A 24,118-nucleotide genomic window follows, 5' to 3' on the forward strand; every position below is an offset into this window, starting at 1 on the left:
AAGTGCACTGTTGGAATGCTCGCTAGACCCCGTTACGATGGGTTGTATATTGTTTTGGCAAATGGATTTTGTACGTATTTATAATTTTATGACTGTAGCCCAAACAGGTGCCTTGTGGGAAAGGTTAAGCTCAATATATACAAGTAATGAGCTGGTTATAGTGTGAAGTAAATCTTAAAGGTCATAGGCAAGCCTTATTTATAATTAAAAGGATATGTTAAAACTGTTAGACCTTTTAAGGTGGATTGTTATTGCATCTTGTTATGGCTTATATAAAGGTATTTTTTTCATGGAATTATACAGATTACCTTGGTAGCCAAGAGTTCTAGGGTTGGTTGTCAAACCATGGGGGTAGACGATATGCACTGTGGCTCTGCTTCAACCAGTAGGTTTCAGAAGCTTCTGTTTTAGGTCTCGCCTGCGTGGGCTGCGCACATGCGCAGTCACGCTGGCGAGATTTAACGTTTTGAGGTATTTTGTGTAAAGGGCATAAAGCCCCGCCCCTCTTTTCCATTGGCCGGTATCACCGTTTATGATAAACGGTGGCCAGCCATTGGAAAAGAGGTGTTTGTGATGTTTTCGTCTGGCTTTCTGAGCCGTCCCATTTGGACGGGATCGTCTGCCTTCCTTCTGCCGTGAAAGCTTTCTTATCTTTATGGGGCCATGTGTTTTAAAACACATGGCCCCATAAAGACAAGAAAGGTTTCACAGCAGAAGGAAGTGAAAGCGGACCGTGCTTGTTTCTGGGTGAGTTAAGGGTGGGTAGTAAATCACTTCTCTCCTTGATGTCCGTAATCAGATCACACGCGCCTCCTCCCTGGCCGCCACGATCGGCAGCGCGGACCCTTTAAACTGCGGTCCTAAAGAAATGCTGACTACAGTGGGCGGGGCTTGATGGTAATGGGGAAAGTTATGTGAACAAAGCAGAAGACACCAAAACAAAGTCCGACTTTCCGTTCGTTCTCCTGATGCCGGCGGGTAGGGCTTACTGCTCAGCGGGCAACGGGGGGGGCTGCGGGCACTACATCGTGGAGCTGGGGAGCTTTGGACTGGCGCTTTCCATTCGGCGTAGCTCTCCCCAAGTTCCACGTGGGCATGATTTTTCCCCACTTGTGCCTGCCGCCCGGTGTTCGTGCCCCTGGGATCCGTACAGCTGAGTGGCAAAGTCGGCAGAGCGGCCGGACTCTAGACCAGCATGCGACCGGCATCGAAGAAAAGTCCCGGTAGTTGTTCCCTAAGAGGAGACGGACGAGGCAGCATGGGACCGGAAGCAGCGAGCAAGACTCCACTCTCTCAACCAGGGTTTGACCAGCGGAGCTTACTTTGGAAGCAGGCGGCAGTGCACAGAACAGCGTGCAAGAGAGGGCAGCGGTACCTACAGCCACGCCACGACCAGGAGGGTCTACCTGCTTGCTGCCCAACACACCGCTGCGAACCAGGAAGCAATACCGTGGTGCCCCCCACCAGTAGAGGACTGGCGCACAAGTGAAGATGCTTGACTCTGCAGGCGAAGGGGAGCCATGGCAAGCGGTGGAATCGGCTGCCTTCACGTCCCCTTTTCCTGGCTGGAGCCTGCAGTCTCGGGTGGAGCCGGAGTCATGTTGCAGAGGATAAAAGCTGCATACGAGGTTCGCAGGGTGCTGGGGGGCCTTTGACGAGGTCCTCGCGAGTGTCGAAGGTAAGGTGAGCAAGGGGCAAAAGTGACAGCATGTCCTATGGCCGCAGAGCAGAAGTCCTTTGTTAGAATACTGTAGCGCTCCGTTATGTAATTTAAAAGGACAGGGTGCGGTTCCCAGCATTCCGCCCCCCCCCTTCATTTCTTGTGCAGTACTAAAACACAGATAGATATACACCCGCCTCTAGTTTCAGGTTCCAGAAGGATGAAGGTCTGAGTGCCCGGTAATGATGTGATTGCATCTGCGGTTGCATGTGGTTGCAATAGTTTGAAAGGGGTAATCCGGGTTCAATGGGGCCCAGTGGAGAATAGCGCGAAATAGCCGTTGCTTACAGCGCATTAAGAAAGTCAGTGATTCTCTATAGGGAGACTGGCGCATATGTTAAGGGAGCATCAGAATTGTAGTTTCGGCTGGCGTGGTTCTTGTGCGATGGATGGCCCACCCCCCCACTTCTGCAGCATGGCTCGTGGTCAGAGGCTGTTGTATATTAAGGCCTTTACTCTTACAAATACTTTGCAAAGGTATCTAATATCGCATTGCTCCAAAGAAAGGCCACCATTCAGATGTGCATTTGCTTTTCACATAAACTGGAGACATGCCAAATTTGATTGGTTTTGTGATTCTTTTCACAATTTCTGCATGTGAATTATACATTACGTCATGACATATGAAGAGTTAGTTATTGATGGGTGGTATTGTCTCACTGGTGTCGTTGTCTCACTGTTGTCGTTATCAGAAGCTTAATGCCTGCTTCCCTTAGCAAAACCACCCAGTACCTCTAAATTCGTAGAAGTCATTGTTTGGTACCTCTATAGATTATTTCAATATGTCGAGTTGCTACTACTGATATTTTCAAACGAGCAGACTGAAACCTTTTTTGTTGTGTCAGCATGTGAAAGCCAATATTTTGTCTTGTTAGGGAATTGTTTTTACAATGGTACACCAGTATGTGACTTCTCTCTGCCTGCAGCAGACAGTAGATATGAATTCCACTAATTGCAACCATTGATTAATATTATATCATTTTAAGTTTAGATTTATTTGTGAATGACTTGGTAGAAGAAATTGCTCTGTGTTAGGTAAAACTTAGCTCATATTGTACTGCTTATGCACTTTTTGTAATATTGAAACTATGTTTGAGTTATTGGCATGCTATATAAGCAAAGAAGCATGCTCATGTTTTCATATTTGTGATCTCATCCTAATAATGTAGTGTTATTCATAGAGATGTATACATTTACCAGTGTGGCCGTTTAGGCCTGTGTGGTTGTGACGGTTTTTCTGAGCAGACTTTCACTGTTCAAAAACACAACTGTTGTGGGTTAAGTGGGGGAACAGAACTGTACATTCACAAATGGCAGTGCTGCTGCTTCTCCCGTAGGTCCAAGCCTGTTAAATATCATTCATCTTTCAGTGAATTAGACTGAGGAATCAACAAGCTTTGTCGTCTCAACGGTGGACCTAAATTGTTCATTCAGAGAGGTGCTAGGAAATTTATAACGTGGCCATACCTGTGCATTTAGAGCAGTGGGTTGCCTGCATACTCGGCTGATGCCATATATTCGGCAAACTGAGTATTGCTCTCTGGGGCATGTGTATACATATCTACTGTTTGAGCCACAAGGCTTAATGTGCACAATAGTCCTAACTATGGGTGCTACAGCACTTGTGTGTATCAGGACTTGAGGACTCTGATTCCATCTGTATTTTTGGGTGTCAGTACCACATTCTGAAAACATTTCTATCCTCTAAACATTGGGACTCATAGAGTGGCTCATGTGATTTCGTTACTTTCTCATACAGATTCTTCATCAGTTCTTGTCCAGGGCTGTTTCAATAACTATATATTGAAGCTGCCACAGGTTTGTAGCTGTACAGTTCCTAACTTGCTGTCAGTACTTTAGTTATAATTCTAACAATTGTTAGTGTTATCGTGATAGTGAGGTGCAGTAGCCCTTAAGAATAGTGTAGCTTTTTGTTTGGTGAACGCGCTTGCATAAACAATATGAAATCCATGGACAAAAAAGTAACATGTTAAGTACCGTTCAGTTTGTTTGTTTTTACAGATTCTAGTTTAGTGCATGAGACTACTTGTGATGTATTCACTTGGACAACAGCAGTGCATTTGTCACCAGAGCAGAGACTTCAAATAGGGGTTGGCAATTACCGTTTTCACAAGTGAAGGAACCTTTACTGACACCATCTCTCAATGCATCTTTGAATGCTCACAGTGCATCACCAGGGTTAGGAAACATGTTGTTGGTTTAAAATTGATTCAATTTCTTGACCGTCAGCAGCAATAACTTTGACTCAGTTCTAGCAGCAGGTGTTCCATTACAATTACTTTCCTTGTCCAAAACCTTTATTAGGGTTACCACATGGGTACCTGACCTCCTCTGATGAGCTCATATCCATCACCTGTTCCACCTGTAAATCTGGCTTATTTTCATCTTTTCTTCTTGAAGCACCTCTTTCTTGATACTTTACCCTCCCCCACACACACGGCTCCATCGACGTACCCAGTGTTTAGTTTGTTGCTAGGTTAAAGCTATATGTCTCATACCTAGAGCTAGCCTGATTTGTTATAAACTATATGGATATAACAGTGCTTTGATGCATTATAGGTTGCAATATAGGCATTAGAAATCCTTAATTCTATGCACCCACTGGTGCAGCAATCTGCCTCGAATTGTTATAAGTCCAATATTTTTTTTCTCCCAACGAGAGCCAATCTATCCTCCTTTAATACAGGTACTGCCAGTTATTTTATTTTGCACAAAAGGCTAGGTATCTTCAAAGCTGGTACGTTTACTCGCAAGTATGGGTGAGTTGATAGGTGTGCATAAGGAGAAGGAGGCCTTAATGCTGCTCCTACCAGCTCCTTATAAAACCCCTTACTCTGCCAACTTCTAAACAAATACTGCTTCTACACTGTCATGTAACAATAACCCCACAACCTCACAAACCTAACCAACCACAGTAGTAACCTAGCACCATCTTATCTGACCCGCCCATCTCAACTACCATTTTTTGCTAATCTTATGCCATCCATACCAAATTCATACCCCACCTCAACCTTACCTACTGCTACCTTACCCACTCCCAGTCATCCTTACAGGCATCTAACCTGACCTCATCCATCGCTCCCACCAGCTTATCTAACCTTCCTGCACTTGTCCAAAACATATCCAACCTCACAGTTCCCTCTCTTCCCTTAACCAACCTCTACCATGTCGCCCACCATCAATCACAACCTCTCCCATCCCTCCCACCATCTTACACAACCTCACCCTTTAGTTCCACCATCATTATCAACATACCCTTCCAAACCAATATCGTCACCAACCTCACCCATCTTAGATACAATTCTACTCTACCTCCTCTATCTTGGCCTCTGTGTTACCCCGCCTTAGGCATCTATGCTCCCAAGTCACACATCACCCATCTCTAGCGTCATCTTATCCTCCCACACACAGTCAGCTTTTTTCCAACCTCACCACCTGTACCCTGATCTTACTCACCCTTACCTAGCTCTACCAGCTTTTCTTCAAACCTTTTCTTCTTACACAACCTCACAAATATCCACACCCGCTTTGTCCAACCTGATCCATCCCTTCTAACTTCTTATCTGGTAAAGTTAAAGCCATTTGCTTTGCTATACAATACCATTAGCAAAGCAAATAGCTTTAACTTAATCAATGCCTGTTTCTGTTAAATCCAAGCAAGTAATTTTTGTTGTTGTTGCAAAGTATTTCAGTTGTGACTCCCTCACTCTTCTTTGGTGCTTCACTTTACTCTTTGGGCCTGATTACAAGTGGGTTGGTGTCACCGAAGTACATGCGTAAACCCCTGTTTGTGCATGGTCAGAATTACGAGTTGGGAGGTATTTAGTGTATCCAAAAATGATCAAATGCATTGAACACCTCACTCAACCTTCGTTACATTTTGTCAGGCCAACCATGCCAAAATTTAACAGGGGAAATGTGTACAGTACTTACCATGCCATGCAGATTTTGGTATGTTGAACACCAAAATCTGCATGTTATTTATTCCCTGAAAACTTGTAATAAGAGCTATTTATTGCTCTGATAAATGACGTAGCCCGGTTTGATAAAGAGCACCTTTACTCGTAATCAGGCCCTTAGTCTTCCTAGTTTTCGATGTCACCTGAGTGAGATGTGTAGTTTGAAGACATGGCCGTGAATACTGTCACATCCTCCTGGCTGGTGAATTTATCTTACTTTGTGTTCTTCTTGCAGCCTTCCTTCCCATTGGTGCTCCACTGGTGAGTAGTGACTGTAGACTGGAGAGATGGAGAAGAAAGGCTACCGTCAGTGGTTACAGTGAGGCTCTATGCTCCCTCGTGCAAAGGAGCAGGAGCAAAACTTGGTGAATGAAGGGTGGATGCACATGCTTGATGAACACTGCTGTTCTACTCCAGCTTCTGCTTGATGTGAATGAGGCCTATGTTTATCTTTGGTGTGAAATGAGAAAAGACAAGTGACTGTCAGCAGCACTGATCCATGACCTCTGATTAATGACTGACAACAGATCCTTGTCCCTTGCCATATCCCCTCACAACCTTGTCTGTCCTTAAAAGCCCATCCTTGATTGCCTAAGAAGCTTGTTTGTTGTCACTTCTCCCTTAGAGTCCTCAGATCATTCTGCATTATCCAATCCTTGTCTGTCTCACAAGATCCCACGTTTAGCTCTTATCCTTTTCTGTCCTCATATTCCTGTGAAAGTGTCAGATTCGTTCTTGTTATAGATCCCCTTAATTGCTTTACCATTCTTGTGTGCCACTGGATTCTGACAATTTCCTCAGATCCTTTCCTGTCACTCGTTCTCCCCTGGTTGGGCACAGATACAAGATCCTTTCTTCTTATCCCCATCACTTCATTGCCCCTCGAGTTTTGTACCCACTCTGCAGTTGCAACAAACTGCATATCTGATACCAGGATCCGTTTTATTGCCCAAGGTCACGTTGTGTGATGAGATTGTGTATTACTGCATAGATGTGGTCCCTCTGCCAAAATGGTACTATTTATTTACTAATCAGCTTCATATAGCGAACCCTCTTTTAATACATACTTTTCCCACCTAAGGTCGTTGCTGCGTTGCTGCCTCACCAAGGAGTGAAGCCTGCGTTTTTCTGGCAGGTACGTCTGCGTTCTCCATCTTTATCGGTAACTCCCTTCATGTGGTGTTTCACCACATTACCTGCCCCTATCTTTTCTCTCTTCGTCCACTGCACTTCAGCATCCATTAAAGCATGCAGGCTCCTTGAGAGCTATCAGATGTAATCCCACACTCCACATGTTCATTTTTCCTCCTCTCTACAGCTGCTGTTCCAGGCGTACAGTGCTGGATTCAACTTGGCCAATGGTAACGCCACCAACCAGGTACGCGTGCTGTCTGGTGTTCACTTGAGTGCTTACGCTGTAGCAGCTGCTACTGACAGGGCTATATTCTCTTTTTGCAGGTCGACCAGTTTCGAACTAAGCAAGGGGTCCTCCTCTTGTCAACAGTCTCCTGCACAGCACTTTTGGGGGTAGGTGAAACCACTTATGTTTTAGAAAGGTGTGCATTTCGTTTGGAAGTGTTATCAAAGGGCTTTTCATTCACCAACAGTGAGAGCTTAAAATAGTGGGGAGGGATTGTGTGCTCCCTAAGAAGGTAGAACCGCATTGGCAAAAACAGTTTTTTTATAGGCAAATATTCATGAACTTTCAGAAATACTCTCCACTTTTCTGATTTTTTGAAGCAGATGAAAATTGTATTCTAGTCAATTTCCTAGCAAGTTTGAAAAATTGCGTACAGTCTGAAAGTTTTGAAAACAAGATTTTTTAAATGTATCCGAATTAAAGTAGTCTTTCTGAACTGTAAAATTTTCAGCCTTAACTTTGGAATCATATCTGAAATTTTGTTAAAAGCTACTCCAGTATATACCTCCAACAATGACTAGACTTCTCCAAATGCAGAATAGGCTGGATTCTGTAGATATGTCGATAACATTTCTGGCCTGGCCTAGATCTTTGTGTGTGTAGTATGTTACTCTGCTTTAAGATTTCTGGTTTTTAATATGCACGTATCTGCTGGAAATCTGATAATTTCACCCTCAGCCTGTCTGCTGCTGGTCATTCTTTGTCTGAGTGCAGAGTCCCGTCAGTTGGCTGGTACTTGCCTATGGCCTTTTTATGTCAGTCTCCTGTCTGTTTTAGAAGAACGATTGTGGCAGAGCTCTGTATCTCTCATATACTCTCCCTTAAAACCGTTGGGGTTGTGGCTGGCCAGAGTGCAACATTGGCAAGTAGTCTTGGCCACTTTCCCTTTTGTGTGCTTGCTGCTACCCCCTTGGGCCGCCCTGTGGCTGCCGGAGTGGCTTCTCACTTGGGGAAGTGATGTTGTTTGAAGCGTCATGATTTCCTGAGATGGCAGGAGGGAGGATCTGAAGGTCAAAGCACTATGGCTTAAGGGATAGAAGTTGCTGGAGGAGTTCGGCTTAGATCCTTGGTGGAAGGACAGGCTCTATTGTACCCCATGGTCTGGGGACATTACAGACTGGCCTTAGAAGTCCAAGTCTGTGGCCCTTGGTGCCTGGGGAAAAAAGTTTTTTGTAAGATAGTGAGTTTCCCGAGTGAAACAGAGCTGACTTCTACTGATGGTGAAAGAGAAGCAAAAAAAGCAGAAGGAAGGATTATTCCTTACTGTTACCACCTCGATCAGGAAGAGTCAGAAGGGAGTGGATGTGTTCCCTCCTGAGGACCCTTAGCTTAAGCCTGGTGAAAAGACTATGCTGTAGTCAATCAGTACACTGTATCCAGACCTAGCAAAAGTACTACGAAAATTGAAGCAACCGCTGGGAGTGCACAGCGCACTCCAAAATGGCGGGGACTTCCAGGACACAGACCTTCAAAACTGATTGGAGGCGGCAGCCGAGAGGAGAGGTGGCCGTAAGGAAGCACCTGCTTTCTGAACTGGTTTTGGAACCTCAGGGCCCCCGTGACTACAGGTAGAGGGGTGGAGTTGTTGAGTGCCCCGCTCCTCTCCCACAGGTGTGTTCCTTTTCAACTAGGGGAAGTGGGTGCTGGCTGGATGGCCGTGGCACTGGGGTTGGGTCTGTCCTCCCCTGATAAGGCATGACACCTTGGGGCCAGCCCAGATTGATGGGACTGTGAGAAACAAGAAGGGGGAGGCTTGCTGCTGGAACTCGGGGACCCACAGTGCTGGGGTGGAACGTAGACAAAGCCCGAGGATGTCTGGCTCCTCTCCAAAGACCAGTGACATTGGACAGAAGTGGTTGGACCGCGGCCTAGCCCAAGTAATGGTTGCACACGGCCTTTGTTCTAACCACTGGGTAGCAGATAAGCAAGATACTGTTGTGATAGCAGCAACTTTTCTGCACAGATCTGAAGACTACGCATCTGATGACACTCTTTCCCAGCTGTTGAACAATGAAATGGATTCCAGCAACGACAGGCCTCGGAGACGTTACCCCGACTTACTTCGCAGACCGCTACCAACCTCCTCCTTAAAGCCCTGGAAACTATGTAGCTACCTAGTAGTACAGTGGGACCCTGCCCCCTCCTCCATCCTTGTCTTGGGGGCAGAGGCTATCAATCCACTCATGAACCAGCTACTGAATACTCCCCTCTCGTCAGCCACAGTTCCTATGGAAACAAGCAAAGGTCATCCCTTTGCTAAAAAAAAGCCCAGGCTAACCCGTCTGATCCTGCCAACTATAGGCCTATTTCCCTCCTCCTGCCTTCTCAAAACTTCTAGACAAAGATGTGAACCAGTAGCTATCATTCTGTCTCGAAAAGAACCGCATACTTCATCCTACCAAGTCAGGTTTTCACTCTGACCACAGTACAGAAACTGCTCTGCTGGAGGTAGTTGACTCCATCTGATTGTGTCTGGAAGCGGGGGAGAGGGCGCTGTTGGTCCTGTTAGACCTATCGACCGCTTTTGATACGGTCTCGCACCAGATGCTCCTGGCATAGCTCCACTCAATTGGCATTGGGACAGGCCTGGAAATAGCTGGCATCCTTTCTCGAAGGGAGGGTCAGGAAGTATGGTGCCATCAATACTCGGCCACGTCTCGCATGCTGAAGGTTGGTGTCCCGCAGGGTTCAGCTCTGAATCCAACCCTGTTTCATACCTCGCACCAATGGCTTTGATGGTAGAATCCTTAGGGGCAAAAATGGTATCCTATGCAGATGACACCGAGCTGTTGTTCACGTGGAAGAGCAACGAGCCCAGCCCTGGCAAGTTAATCTGTACCTGCCTTTCAGCAGTATTTGGGTTTGTGGCCGCGAATCAGCTGAAATGTAATGCAGGAAAGACGGAGCTACTTTTCTTTGGCACGGATGTAGTAACACCGCTGCTGTTCTTCTGGTCAGCAGACGCTCCCACCCGTTATAAACAATCTGGTGGTAAAAAACTTGGGCTTTAAATTTGACAATATATCAAGCAAGGCAAGGCACCACAGAGGGGTATAAACTTTTAGCGTAGGACCAAAAAACTGTTTAGAGAGAAAAAACAATTTTTCTTCTACTACTGGTATTCTTATCCAGAAATTATTTAGGTCCAGCCGCCCTCAATTTATCAAACTTCAAACAACAAACAAACAGCCCTTCACTACCCATCACCTTCACAAAGACAAATCAAAAGTATTTGAGCAAAAAAGAAGAAGGTGAAGCATGAGTGGGCCCCTCACGTACGCACCACCAGGGAGGCTGCCAGCCGGTTCTCGCTAGTATGCCCACGTTTTCTCATCATCGGGTGCCCACTCATGGGAGAAAGAAATTAGAATCCAGTGAAGAGAAAAGAGGGAACAGGTCGCAAGAGAAAGCTGTGTTCCTGTTCCCAGCAGAAAAAGAAAAGACAAAACCCGTGAATTGCAAGGAACGACTGTTCAAAGCAATCTTTAAAATTGAGTTGTAGACTCACGTCACAGTCACCCTCTTTATTCAAGACAGTGAGCCCACTCAAAAGTAAAAACACAAAATGTTGTTACCCATTTCAAAGAAGGCCAACATGTTTCATTGCCACTTAACTTTGTTCTGGCAAATTCATCAGGGCAAGGGTTTCAAAAGGTTTCAATCACCTCACTGGAATTTGTAATTTTGGGATTGCAGAAGGGCTGTTTAGAGAATAAAAACAGAACCAAAACAGAAATAGAGGTTCCTGTTTAATCATCAAATGGCACACACCAACCTATCGTGGTTATAATCAAAGATTCCTGCACTTAGGGTAGTATGTTATATTTACCATGTAGAGGCGGAGGGCATTCGTACCTGCCTCCACTATGCCACAGGGGGTTATAATGAATACTGACCCCCGAGTGAATGGCAACACTATTATTTGCTCATACACCGCCTGTGGAAAAAGGAAAGATACAGCAGTCATGCTGTGCTTAGCACAATCTTGCGTTATATATCTCCACTCAAGTTTATCATACTGCAATTACACCTGAGTAATTGCTTCTTTCAACCACATCATTAAAAATGAGTTTTAACCACTGGGTACTGCTTTAAAGATGGAATATTAGAAGCACCACTCATAGATACAGGACCACGAACTCCCAGGCTATGTCTGCTAGTACCATGGTCACCATAACGCACTTTCCGGCATCCTTTAAAATCAAAATACACTTAGCCTGAGCCCAGGCTTACAAACGCTCTCGTCCCAACAATCATTGGCTACCACTGCTCGCTTTCTCGAGCACAACATTCAAGATTTCGTTGAGGCAAGTCCCAATGGACTGTAATTAACTGCTATGTACAATCCCCTCAATAGAAAGCGCCCTGTATCATCCTGTTTCGGGTCGCTATGTCTGCCACTCAATGTAACGTCAAATGTCCCTTCTCAGAGTCAGTATCAGTGCCCCCACCAAGATCCCAGGCGTCTGCCCTAATCCGCCCCTCTCACCGCAACCGTAGGCTGACAGAGCCGTGTCTCGTCCCTGCTTCATTGTCCGCGTGTGAAACGGAAGCTCATATTGAGCCGAGCCGATGACACGCCCCTCATTTTTTCAATTGAAGGAAGTCACACGGCTCACAGCGCGGTATATTGAAACCACGGCGGCCATCTTAGAGTGTGTGATTTCATGTTTTCGTGTGTATATAACCACCGGCTACATTAAGAGCTGCACACTATCACCCACAGATCTCCTTAATTATATTTCTAATTATATGTCTAAGTTTCAATGAAAATAAAAAAGGGGGGGGAAAAGGAAGGACAAAATGACAGTACAGACTAACACCTTTTTGAATGCCTGTATTGTGTGTATGTGCTCATGAATAGCGCCCATTCTACCGGGACCTGTCAAAATAATGCCAGTTTGTATTTCCACACAGGTATAATAGAACCTGATAAAGAAATGGAACGAACCATTCACATGGCTACCTCACAGTGTATATACCTGCCATGCAAGTTCAACGACAAGGGAGTAAGATGCCCTAACTTCCCTGTGCTTCAACGTGCTTTGTTGACAGACCTTTCAAGGGATAATGTTTTAATGCCTGATTTTATTCCACTCAATACGTTCATTTAACCCCTTCTGGTCCACTTTTTCTGAAAAAATCCAGCGTGCCTCCTTAGTGGCTAAAACCCGATCAATACAATCACTACTAGCCACCACCTTCTCTAGGACCACCCATTTCAAGGATTTTAAGTCATGTCCAGTTTCGCAGAAGTGTTGCACCAGGCGTGTGGACAATTTACCAGCTTTAATCGTACTTAGGTGTTCCTGGACTCGGATTTTTATTTTCCTTGTCGTGAGACCGACGTATTGAAGTCCACATAGACACGTGAGTCTATAGATAACATTTGTGGTGTTACATTTGACAACCAGCTGCTATTCTGCACTCAAGTAAATTCAGTGGTGGGCACTTGCTTTGCCCTCCTGCGCCTTTTTCGGAAATTTTTGTTCCTTCAGTCTGTGGCTGCCAGACAACAGGTGATTCAAGGCCTTATCATATCTCGTCTTGATTACGGAAACAGCCTCTATTTGGACATTTCCAGGTATCTGCTGGACAGGCTTCAGCTTGTCCAGAATGCAGTGGCCTGAACTATCTTTGAGCTGCCCCGGAATGCTCACGTGTCCAAGCTCCTGAGGAGTCTCCACTGGCTTCCAGTAAGGAAAAGAGTCATCTGTAAGATGCTGCTTGTGGCTCAGAAAGCCTTATACAAGGTAGGCCGTGGCTACCTTAAACGCAGGATCTCGTTCTATGTCCCACTCATCTTCGCTCCTCAAATCGTTTCCTAGCCAGTACTCCCCGTATTAAAAAGACTAGGACGGGGGCAAGGCCCTCTCCTTCCTTGGCCCTTCCCTCTGGAACAAACTGCCCCTGTCCCTCAGAAGCATTAAGTCTACGCCGCTTTTCCGGAAAAAGTTGGCTTTACTCCTGCCCATGATCTTCCCCCCTTGCCCCACGGCTACCTTTCTGCATCTAGCGCCGGACACACTTTGGAGTAGCAGTGCGCTTTACAAATACCCCCAAATAGACATAGTAACGCTTGTAGGAGATGACGATTGCACTGTTACTCTACAAAGTACATGGGAATCTCCAGAACACATGATTGAGGTGGATGTCACATACATGTAAATGGCCAAACTCACTACACTAACACATGTGGAAATTAAATGAGTTGACACAATTCAGATGGAATGAATAATTGAGTCCAGTATCTAAGGCCTTATATTGTCTTTAGATGGCTGGGCCACAGACCAAGCAGTATTGTGGAGCTCTGGCCCTCATAGGTCAGACCTGCCAATCGCTAGGCCCTACTCCTTCATGCAGAGTTGTGCCCTTTGGGTGACACATGCCTCATTTGCATCCAGGTTGACAGGTTACGTCAGTTTTTGTGTGCCTGGGTGGGAAAAGTTGGGATTTCTACCCTCTAAGCAGCGAGGGGTTTGTTTAAGGTGGACATAGCTTGCGCAGTTTGCAGCTGATGCAGAGGAGGGCAAGACTGGTCTTACATGGGAACTGGAAGATGTTCCCTAAATCCGCAGGGTGGGTATGAACACATATAGATTCCTAATGTGGAATATGGGAGGTATGCCTACTGTAACTAAAATGTAGAACATTCTCCTTTTTGAAACATAGGGCAATGTAGCACTATTTCAAGTTTCTCACTAGATAGAGAGAGAGGGCAAAGTTACAGGTCAAATGGCCCGTTTCGGAGACCCATTCAAGATCACTAAAAAATTCCCAACAAAGATGGAGTAGATATGGCATCATGGAAGAGAAGTTGGGTGGTAAAGCCAATGTGCCCCCCAACGTTGGTCAACCACAGTTCCTCTCATACTTTCTTCTATTCTATTTCCCTTGCTAATGGGGGTTAACTTCAATGGGATTCTCGATACATAATTCAATCATTCCCACCCTCCGGGGTTATATGCACCAGCGCCTTCGGCGTCCAAGGTCCTAAGAGACTGGTCAGATCAAGGCCTTTAGAGATGGTTGGCTCAATGGTCCCTAGCAGGCATATGGCAATGCAGATACCCCATTGTAAAGGAATATTCCTTTTAATCCCCGTACATGATGTCCACATCAGACTCATTTGTATTGTAGGCTCAAGGGGATTGGTGTCTGAAGCAAGCATGATTGACTATCTAGGCTGGACCCTATCTGATGTCAACACGCGGATGATGGTTATCAACATGGGGAGATGGCTGGCCCCCATACCAATGTCGCAACTTCAGAGCACTACTCTGGAAGATCCTGAGTCTTACACCTCATTGGTCAAGCTAATGGAGACCTTCTTGAGAACAATGAGGGATCTACCTCCTCGCTGCAAACCGAATGGGAGACCTTTAAGGTGGTGGTTCAGGGCCATAGTTTTCAAACGGCTGTGAGGGTTTCCATTACCAGGCAGCTGCGAGACTTAGAGGTAAAAATCAGAGTACTGGTGTGCAACAGAGTTGCCGGCCCATGACACCGTGGTGAGGAGACAGCTTTCTTGACCATACAGACTATGTGGCATGTCAGCATGTAGAAGGCAATAAAATGGGTAGACTCTTAGCACGGCTAGCTAGCTCAGATGAAGGGCACAACCAGGGTCAAAGACTCGCGGGGACCCAACATTATTCCTGAGAGGCAATTATTGGGGCATTCTATGAGTACTATGCTGAACTAAATGGCAGGCAAGAACACAGTACGGAGGAGGAAATTGATTTTGGCTTGGCTCAGGAATTCAAGGGTGCCTTATCACCTCGTCCCTCTCGGAAAAGGCCCAGGCACCAATGGCCTTCCCCTAGATTTGTTTGCTACATTTGTGGATTGGCTGGCACCCAAGTTGACTGTGCTATGTATATGATGTATTTTAATTAGGCAGGTTGCCTCCCAGGCCAGGGAAGCCCTAATAATCTCCTTTCCTAAAACCGGGAAAGGTAACTGTATACCGTCCTCTCACCATTCTGAATATAGACTATAGAATAATTAGCAAAATATTAGACAGCAGATTGCTGCCGCAGATGTCAATGCTCATACATAGCAATTAAAATGGCTGCATACCAGGTAACAGTATTTCTAAGAACATCTGGCAGCTATTTCAAATCATTGAGCTGCCCTCCAATGAATGGCAGTACTTTCAATCAATATGGAAAAAGCATTCAACTCACTGAGTAGACATTTCTTGCACAGAGTGCTCAGAAAATAACTGGAGCATAGTTTTCATAAATGGATAGCAGTACTGTACTCATCTTGTGTAGCTAGGGTATGAACAGCTGATGTGATATCGCCCAAATATCAAATCTGATGCAGAACGAGGAAGCGCTGCCTCATCTCCATCCTCCTCTGTGCACAGCTGATGGAGTCTTATGCCACATAGCTTAAAGTGGACGTAGAAGAGTTCCATATGGAAAGACAAGTAATGTCTCCCTTTATGCAGATGATCTCATGTTGTATATAAGGAATCCGAGAGATGATCTCCAAGCTATAACACAAGCACTATGCAATTTTGGGGGATTATTGGGGCTGAAAGTTTACTGGGAAAAGTCCAGTATTTTCCCTCTAGGTCTTGAGGAACAAGCGGGCAGAGGAGGGTATGCCATTAGGTAGATAAGTACATGCTTTAACTACCTTGGGGTACCGATATACCACAAAGAAACAGATCTTCTGGAAGGCTATGTAGGGTAAGCCGTATATCCCTAGGACTCCAGGTAGTATTTTGGGGGTTTCTGCCACTTACAGGAAGGGTAGCCCTAGCCAAAATAATTGTTATCATGCCACCTGTTCTACTTCACAAACCTACATCTAGTCCTTCCCAGATGGTACTTCCGGGACCTTGATAGTCCACTGTAGAGCCTAATATGGCATAGAAGACGGTGCAGAATTGTAGTGGGAGCTCTGAAAAATTGATTCGGATGTAGAGGCCCTGGGTTCGAAATTTACTCCCTTGCAGTTCAAACCCAGTGGATTGACTGATGGTTACCTGGGTGCAATATCCTGAAGTTGCATATGGAGAAATGATCAAATGGTGGTTCTCCCTTCCTGGAGCGCATGGTTGCCCTTTCAATGTTGCCAATGTCCCTACCATATCTTGAACACCTGGCACAACACTGGCACGCACTGCAGCATACCTGCGATTCTATCCCGTATTCGCCCAGTATTCCATTGAACATTGTGCTGGCATCCTTGGGGTTGTAGGGAAGCAAGGAAGTGGAACGGTGGGTGCAGATCAGGGTGGCTACAGTGGGAGATGGATTGGAAATTATGTTTTAGTGGACATGTCAAGCCTCCCTTCTGGGCAGTCCCGTGCTATAGATCTATAACTACAGGATTGTGCAAACTATGGAGCATTACAGATACAGAGCCGCAGACCCCATCACTACTTGCAAACACTATTGACTGTGGATGGAGACTAATCATCTGGATATATAGAGTGTTGCAAGACCTACGCAGGAGCCACCTGAACAAGTTGAAAAACAAATTGGAAAACAATATTGGTAGACTGCTCCACAATAAAGAATAGGATACAATTTTAGAATACCTCAGAAAGGTTTCTAGGAATGCCAGACTGCAATATATTCAATATATAGAGTTACATTAGGCCTACATGACCCCACACACTCAGTTAACTATATCCAAATGGTGAAACGAACTGCCATCACTGTCAGGCAAACCAAGCTGGCTTCTTACACATGTTATGGGAATTGTGAGAAAGTGGCTCTGTATATACTGTTCCCAAATAGGTACAGGGTGTACAGAGTCCACAGTCCCCACAGGTTTGGCAGAGGCTAAAGTTAGATATAACCTTACTCTCTAAAGTGGTAGCTTGGTCGAGCAGTAAGGCAGTATCAGAGGACAGTGTAAAGCATTTGTTGCACACACTTAGTCAGCAAATGGTCTCACACACTCAATAACGGAACTCTAGGCCAATGGTTTATATATAAAAAATATATGCTTGTTTTATTTTAGAACCAACAATAGGTATTAAAATATACTCTCTCAGAATGAAATGCTTTATTTCAATACTTTTGCAATATGCAATTGACTTTTGTAGAAAGTTACAAGTGGTTGCTAAAGGCAACACAATTCTAAACACAATAATGCATTGAGTTCAATGGAAGTTTCAAGTTATTTGCCACAGATTACTTTTAGGATTACTTTTGGAATTCCAGAACTGGATCCTAGATTCAGTCCTGGGTCAATACTTGGAATCAAGTGATAAAAGTCGACTTAATTACTGTGATGATTTTTAGACAATATTTTGCTATTTTAAAAGTTGACACTTAGAAAATATTTCATAGAAAACAGTCAATGATTCCCTATGGTAGAAAATTCAAGTTGCAGGTATAGTATGTTCTCGTTACTTTTGTAATCCAGTACTGGGTGCCTAGACTCAGTACTGGGACCTTTATCCAAAACAGGTAAGTAATTACGTTTTCAGTTATTATACGATTTTTAAAGAATATTTAAAGATTGCAGGAATTGACACTTGGAAGAAATTTCCCAGAAAAACAGTCAATGATTTCCTATGGGAGAAAATTGGGTTACTGGTAAGTACAGTTGTAAGTATTTTTCAGAGTCAGTGCTGGGCACCAAGATCCTTGAAAAACAGAACAAATAGTCCAAGCTAAGACTGACTAAACCTTATACTTTTCCAACTCCTAAAATGAAATGAAACATGAGAGGAGGGTTTTATAGATTTCCTTATTAGTCAATGGAAATGATTTTAATTTATTTCACATTTCAAAACAATTTTGCGCTGCAACATTACTTCATTGCGCATTTATCTTTTGTACAAAACAATATCTTACATTACATTTAATACATCAACATAATACTCATGATCCCCTAAATGAGTAAAACAAACACACATACACTCTTCAAACATTCATGGCCAATATACTCCTGCATACACAAAACTACACACGCACTAAAAACTCGGTCCTAGTAGCAACCTTTCTTTTCTGGTAGATTGACTACAAATCAGTTTGAACAACAAAAACGTTCTGTCTTTTTTGTTGAAACAATAAAGTTCCAGTATTATTTTGAAACAAAAAAAAAAAAAATTTTTGGACGCCTTGTTCCTGTCCGTCTGTTTCCTGAAAAGTGTGGTTTCTAGCTGACCATCTAAAGCCACTACTTTGACATCCAAAAATGTAATCCATTCGTTTGATGATACACAACTGAATTTGATATCATTAGATCTTTCGTTGAGCCAACCAACAAACTCATCCAGTGTGCCCTGTGTGCCAGTCCAAATTAGGAAAATATCGTCGATATATCGCATGTAGTTGGAAATGTTTGCAAAAAATGGGTTGTTGTTATATATGAAATTGTTTTCATATAGCCCCATGTATAACACCGCTAACTCCGGGGCAAAAGGACATCCCATCGCCACGCCTCTTGTTTGGTAAAAGAACTGCGAATCAAATGAAAAGTAATTTTTGGATAATGCAAACTTCGCTAATGTCAAAAGAAATTCCGTAGGTACTTGGAATCGATCAATGTTCACTTTTTGGTTCTAGCAAAGAAACAGTAAACAAGTTTGTCAGCCGGAAAAGAGGGCATCATCCCCTAATCCGGTAAGTGGAGCTAGCACCCCATTTTGTGCAACAGTCTTGTGTTTGTCCTGTGTTGTGTGTACAGCCTGATTTAGATAAGCAAGAAACGATAATGCAAACGGCTTTTTGTTTAGGTTCCTCATCATTTGGGACGAGTCGGACTTATTTCAGGCAGCTAGATCTCCATTGCGGAGGCACTTTTTGAAGGTGGGTGAAGTTAGTTCTTGGCGGTGTCTTGTGGAAATTCTGAGTTGTAGTACAATACCTAAAACAGATTTATTATTTTTTATTGCAGAAATTGGTTGGTCCTGAGGAGAACCCAAAATATAGTGGTTCGAAACGCGTCGACCAGTTCGGTCCTTGTTTTGCACCGTCCCAAAAATTATTTTTTTTTGTTTCAAAATAATACTGGAACTTTATTGTTTCAACAAAAAAGACAGAACGTTTTTGTTGTTCAAACTGATTTGTAGTCAATCTACCAGAAAAGAAAGGTTGCTACTAGGACCGAGTTTTTAGTGCGTGTGTAGTTTTGTGTATGCAGGAGTATATTGGCCATGAATGTTTGAAGAGTGTATGTGTGTTTGTTTTACTCATTTAGGGGATCATGAGTATTATGTTGATGTATTAAATGTAATGTAAGATATTGTTTTGTACAAAAGATAAATGCGCAATGAAGTAATGTTGCAGCGCAAAATTGTTTTGAAATGTGAAATAAATTAAAATCATTTCCATTGACTAATAAGGAAATCTATAAAACCCTCCTCTCATGTTTCATTTCATTTTAGGAGTTGGAAAAGTATAAGGTTTAGTCAGTCTTAGCTTGGACTATTTGTTCTGTTTTTCAAGTTACTTGGGCTCAGTTCAGCTGAGTTTTTTTGAGCCAAAACCCGGTGTTGATTTTGGGCACCAAGATCCAGCACTGGGAGCTCACCTAAGAGCAGGTGAGTATTTTCGTTTTCGTTACTCGGCTGATTTTTGTTGAATATCTTAAGTTTTGAAAAGTCCACACTTAGAAGAAATTTCAGGAAAAGCCAGTCAATATTACCCAATGGAGAAAATTGAGTTATCGGTTTAAAGGTAAGTACTCGACTGGCAGAGAGAGTTAAAATTGATACTTGTATAGCGCACTACTCACCCGCAAGGGTCTCAAGGCGCTTGTACGAATACCGCTGTGGAACCCATCCTGGCTTTCCCTGTGAGGCGTCCACTCCTGGGCACCCCCAAGGTGGAGGCCAATCATCCTTAGCGTTGTGGGGGCCGTTGTGGAGATTAAGCAAGCTATTGCCCAGAGTTGCAGAGTGGGACTCCATGATTGGAATGGCACCGAGGCGAGAATTATCAAGTCCGTGGAATTTTTGAGCCCAAGACCCGCCGAGGCGGGGAATTGAACCCTGGTCCCGGGCAAGACCTCTGCATCAGGGTCTGCCACTCTAATCATTGAGCCACACTTCTCCACAAGTTAGGCCCAATGTTATCCTATGAGAGGTAGGGGGGCCTTGGTTGGTGGCTGCTGACTAGCAGGCCACGCGGCTGTGGGAGCTGGGCTCCTGGTCACTTACTCAGGGCAAGTGGGGAAGTAGATAGGTGTAGAGGTTGCACTGCCAGGGCCACTCGGGCGGCTGGGTGCAGGGTGCTTTTGAGCCTTCGGGCGCTCAATTGATTTCAATGGGAAATCTCCAGTTTAGAAAAAGACTGCAAGCTCGGGGACGAAGATTCTTCAGGTGCCACCACCACTTCGAGAGGTAAGTTGGGTAGTTGGAGGATAGGTAGGTACCCCGGGATTGGGCACAGGGGGCTGTGGGGCGCCGGGTGCAGGTGTGCCTTTTGGTGTCGGGAAATCTTACCCTCTGTTGATCGCGGTTGGGGGGGGCACCTGGTTCTGAGGCTGCAGGCTTCTTCAGGAGTGTCGAGGGAGGTCCTTGGGTGCCGGACTCGGGGTCACAGTCGCCTTGGGGTCGTCCTCGTGGTCTTAGTTCACTCCGGCACAGGCCAGGCTTGGCGGGTGCAGAGTGTGCTGGGTTCGCGGTTCCGGGCTGCTGCCAGGGGTTAGAAGTAGATTTTGAGTAGAGCCTCTACTCATGGGAGTCCCAGGGGGCTTAGAGTCAAAAGGTAGCCAGGTCCTCCGGGGTTTGTGAGGTTGCTGGCCACAAGAGATGCCGGGTTGGAGCAGGAGCAGGTTCGAGGCTCGACAGGCCGGTAGGGCTGGAGACAAAGCAGTTGGTGTCTCCCTCTTCTTAGCAGCTGCAGGGCAGGTCTTCTTTCTTCTAGCTATTCTTCGGATTTCGGAATCTGGAATCTGGGGAAGGAAGGTTCAGGGTGCCCCTAAATACTAGATTTAGGGGCGTTACAGGTAGGTGAAGGGCAGGGACCAATGGGTCCCTATCCTGGGGTGGGTACACCCCCATCCTGCCTCTCTCCTGTGGGAGGGGGGCAGAAGCCTAGTCCTGATCGGGCAGGGCTTCCCATCTTCAAGATGGCGAGAGCCCAGAGATGTGCTTCACCTTGCCTCCCCCACCTGAGGGGTGGGGTTGGCAGGCTGGCACATCCCGTGTCCTTATTTAGGGTTTCCGGCCAAGCTTCCCGCCAGAGTGGGGGGTTGCAGTGGCCTGGGGAAGCTCACAGAGGTGGCATGCCTTTGAAGCTTCTCCCTGCCCATCCTGGGGGAGGAGATTTAGCACCTCGCCCAGGATGTGCATTGTTGCAGACCCAGGAGAGCAGGGGCTCTCCTACCCAGGGGTCCAGCAACATGTCTGCTCTGTGGCAACCTAGGCAGCCTCAGAACAGACGTGTATTGTAGGTTAGGTTTCAGGGGGCATCTCTAAGATGACCTCTGGGGTGCTTGGTACATTAAATCCCACACTGGCATCAGTGTGGGTTTAATGTGCTGAGAAGTTTGATACCAAACTTCTCAGTCTTCAGTGTTGCCATTATGGTGCTGTGGAGTTCGTGTTTAACGAGCTCTCAGCACCATATACTCTTAAATGGCAGCACTGCACTTACAGCGCCCAGGAATGGACCTGGGTACTGTAGGGGCACAGAGCTCCTGCTCCTGTGCCCACACCATTGGCATAGGGCACCCATCTAGAGGGGTGGCTGGTGTATGCCATGGCAGTGTAGGTGGTGGATGTGTGCCATATCGACTCTTTGTTTTGCCTTGTACCCAGACACTCAGCCTGCATGGGCAGTATGTGTGTGTAAGGGTACAGGGCCTCTAAGGGTGGCACAATGAGTGCTGCAGCCCTGAGAGGCCTTCCCTGGTCACAAGGCCCTGGGTACCTAGGGTACCATTTACCAGGGGCTGACATGTGGCCAGGGTTTGCCAATTTTGGTTTTGTGTTTTAGGGAATGAACATAGGCCCTGGGCACTTGATTGGCAGGAGTCCAGGGCACACTCATTCAAAGTACATTAAGCAATTCAGCAAAAAGTGGGGGCATACCATGCACGAAAAATGGCACTTTCTCACAGGAATGCCCTACTATATAGCAGTTCTGGTGTGAAGTTGGGGCATACATTGACAACATGAGAGAGGAGGCACAACACAGCCACAAAGCTTGTATCCTAGGCCTTGTCCCCCGTCCCACAGTGAGAAAGAATTGCCAGTCATTGTCATTCATTGGAATACCGGTGCAGGTCCCCCATCAGACAGTGGTGCATGATTTCTGTGAAATTCTCGGACAGTCTGTGTATGACGGCACAGGGAGTAGGCCAGAGACCTCAGGAAATGTCCAGTGAATGGTGGTAACTAGCGTTTTTCTTTGCCAGAGGTATCAGCAGCAATGACAAATCTCCTTTGAAAACCCACACTCAGAACTGCTGGTTGGACTCGGGTTACCACATGGGGATTGAACTCCATACAGCTACACACCACAGGTTGAGCTCCACTGTATGGACTTTCTTCATACAATTCATGTGATGTTCACGCCGGGACTCCCTCATTCACCCTCCCGTACTTACTTGTGAATAAATCTCTTCACCTCTGGCCCGCTTCACCAACACTGTGTCATCGACGCAAGCACCATGCACCCACCACTTGGCCCAGTTCCAGCTAAGTTCTTATAGAGACTTAGGAATTCCCGGTGGTTATAAATTGCGTTAATGGGCCAGCATACAGTGGGAACTGGGGTTCACTTTGAACACAATAACAATATGAGCAGAACTAGATTATATGTATGGTTAACACACTGGGACGCAAATTCTTGCAATACAACCTAATGCATGGATCCAGCTGCCACTGTAAATTTATAACTGTTGCACAACGTCGAGTGGAATCCTTGATGTTCATAATGAAAATGTATTATGAAGTTCTATTTCATATGCGCAAAAAACATTTCTAAAAATAACATTGTGAAACTTGACACGCAACTACTGCTTCTGGAGAGTCTCTTCCAAGGATGGGATGGTTCTGCAGATCTTGGACGTTCCCTCAGATGCAGTCGACTCATGAGGTGAGGAGATCGAGCAGACGCTGCAGGACATCTCCAAACAGAGCCTGGGCAACCTTGGTGAACTGGGCATACCCAATCTCCATGAGACCTCGGAGTAATGCCAGTACTAGTGGAGGTACAGCTCTTGGTACAGTGATGATAGTCTTCCAGACTCCGGAGTGGATGGAGAAAATTCTGAAGGAAAAAATTTGAAGGAAAAAATAAAATGGGGTTTACTTGGGGATTTGTATATTTTTGTTACGATTGTTTTGGATCTCCTCTTTTCTCTTCCTTCCCCTTCTTGCTCTGTACAGGCCTTTGTTATACAGATGCAGTGAATTAACTGCAGATGGTTAATCAATGGGGTGATTGTTATGCTTTTGATGCAACCTTCTATCCTATTTAACACCTTTGAACCTAAATGAAATCCCGTTGAAATGCATATGTGTTTGTCAAGGTAAAGCCATTGGCTGAAAGCAATCCCAGTTGTGACATTGGTTGAAGTGCCTTGTGTGTCTTGGAATCCTGGCTAGGGCTACCCACACTTGCCTCAATGATAAGAAATAAGTTCAATTTCTGAAGAAAAGTGGGTGGTATCTTTGTATGTCTACCGCCGTTGCCTGACAGTGTGCCAGGGTGTGATTGCGTGGTTGCAAGCCTGCATGGGGTATGTTCTTGCAATATTGATAGGGTAAAAATGGGTAACACGTCAAGCTCTGGTGCCTCGTTGTGTTTGATTATGTTATCATTAAAGCACCTGAAATTACATCACTGTAGACTGCATCTTGCACATAGCATTTTCATCCATTAGTGACTAGCCAATCAGAATGCATTAGGTTACCTCAAACACAGATGAGTGCTGTCCTGTACAAACCAAAACTAGTTGTGCATGACAACTTCACACAAATACAAAATAAATCTAGTTGCACAGTGAATCGAGACACCATTAAACCATATTGTCGGTTCAATAAGCATAAAATGACTTAATTACACT

General features: G+C 45.2%; 1 protein-coding gene across 2 annotated transcripts in view; it reads left to right on the plus strand.

Moving 5' to 3' along the window:
• SFXN4 (sideroflexin 4) overlaps window positions 1-24,118 on the plus strand; it is a 112,467-nt gene that overhangs the window by 55,976 nt on the left and 32,373 nt on the right. For both annotated transcript variants that reach the window (XM_085602939.1, XM_085602930.1), the window contains exons 6-9: window positions 5,936-5,961; window positions 6,782-6,835; window positions 7,019-7,078; window positions 7,159-7,227. In XM_085602939.1, coding sequence (XP_085459065.1) covers window positions 5,936-5,961; window positions 6,782-6,835; window positions 7,019-7,078; window positions 7,159-7,227 — 209 coding nt within the window. The remainder of the gene's footprint in view (window positions 1-5,935; window positions 5,962-6,781; window positions 6,836-7,018; window positions 7,079-7,158; window positions 7,228-24,118) is intronic.

This window comes from Triturus cristatus, chromosome 1_2 (genome assembly GCF_964204655.1).
Source record: "Triturus cristatus chromosome 1_2, aTriCri1.1, whole genome shotgun sequence".
NCBI lineage: Eukaryota > Metazoa > Chordata > Amphibia > Caudata > Salamandridae > Triturus > Triturus cristatus.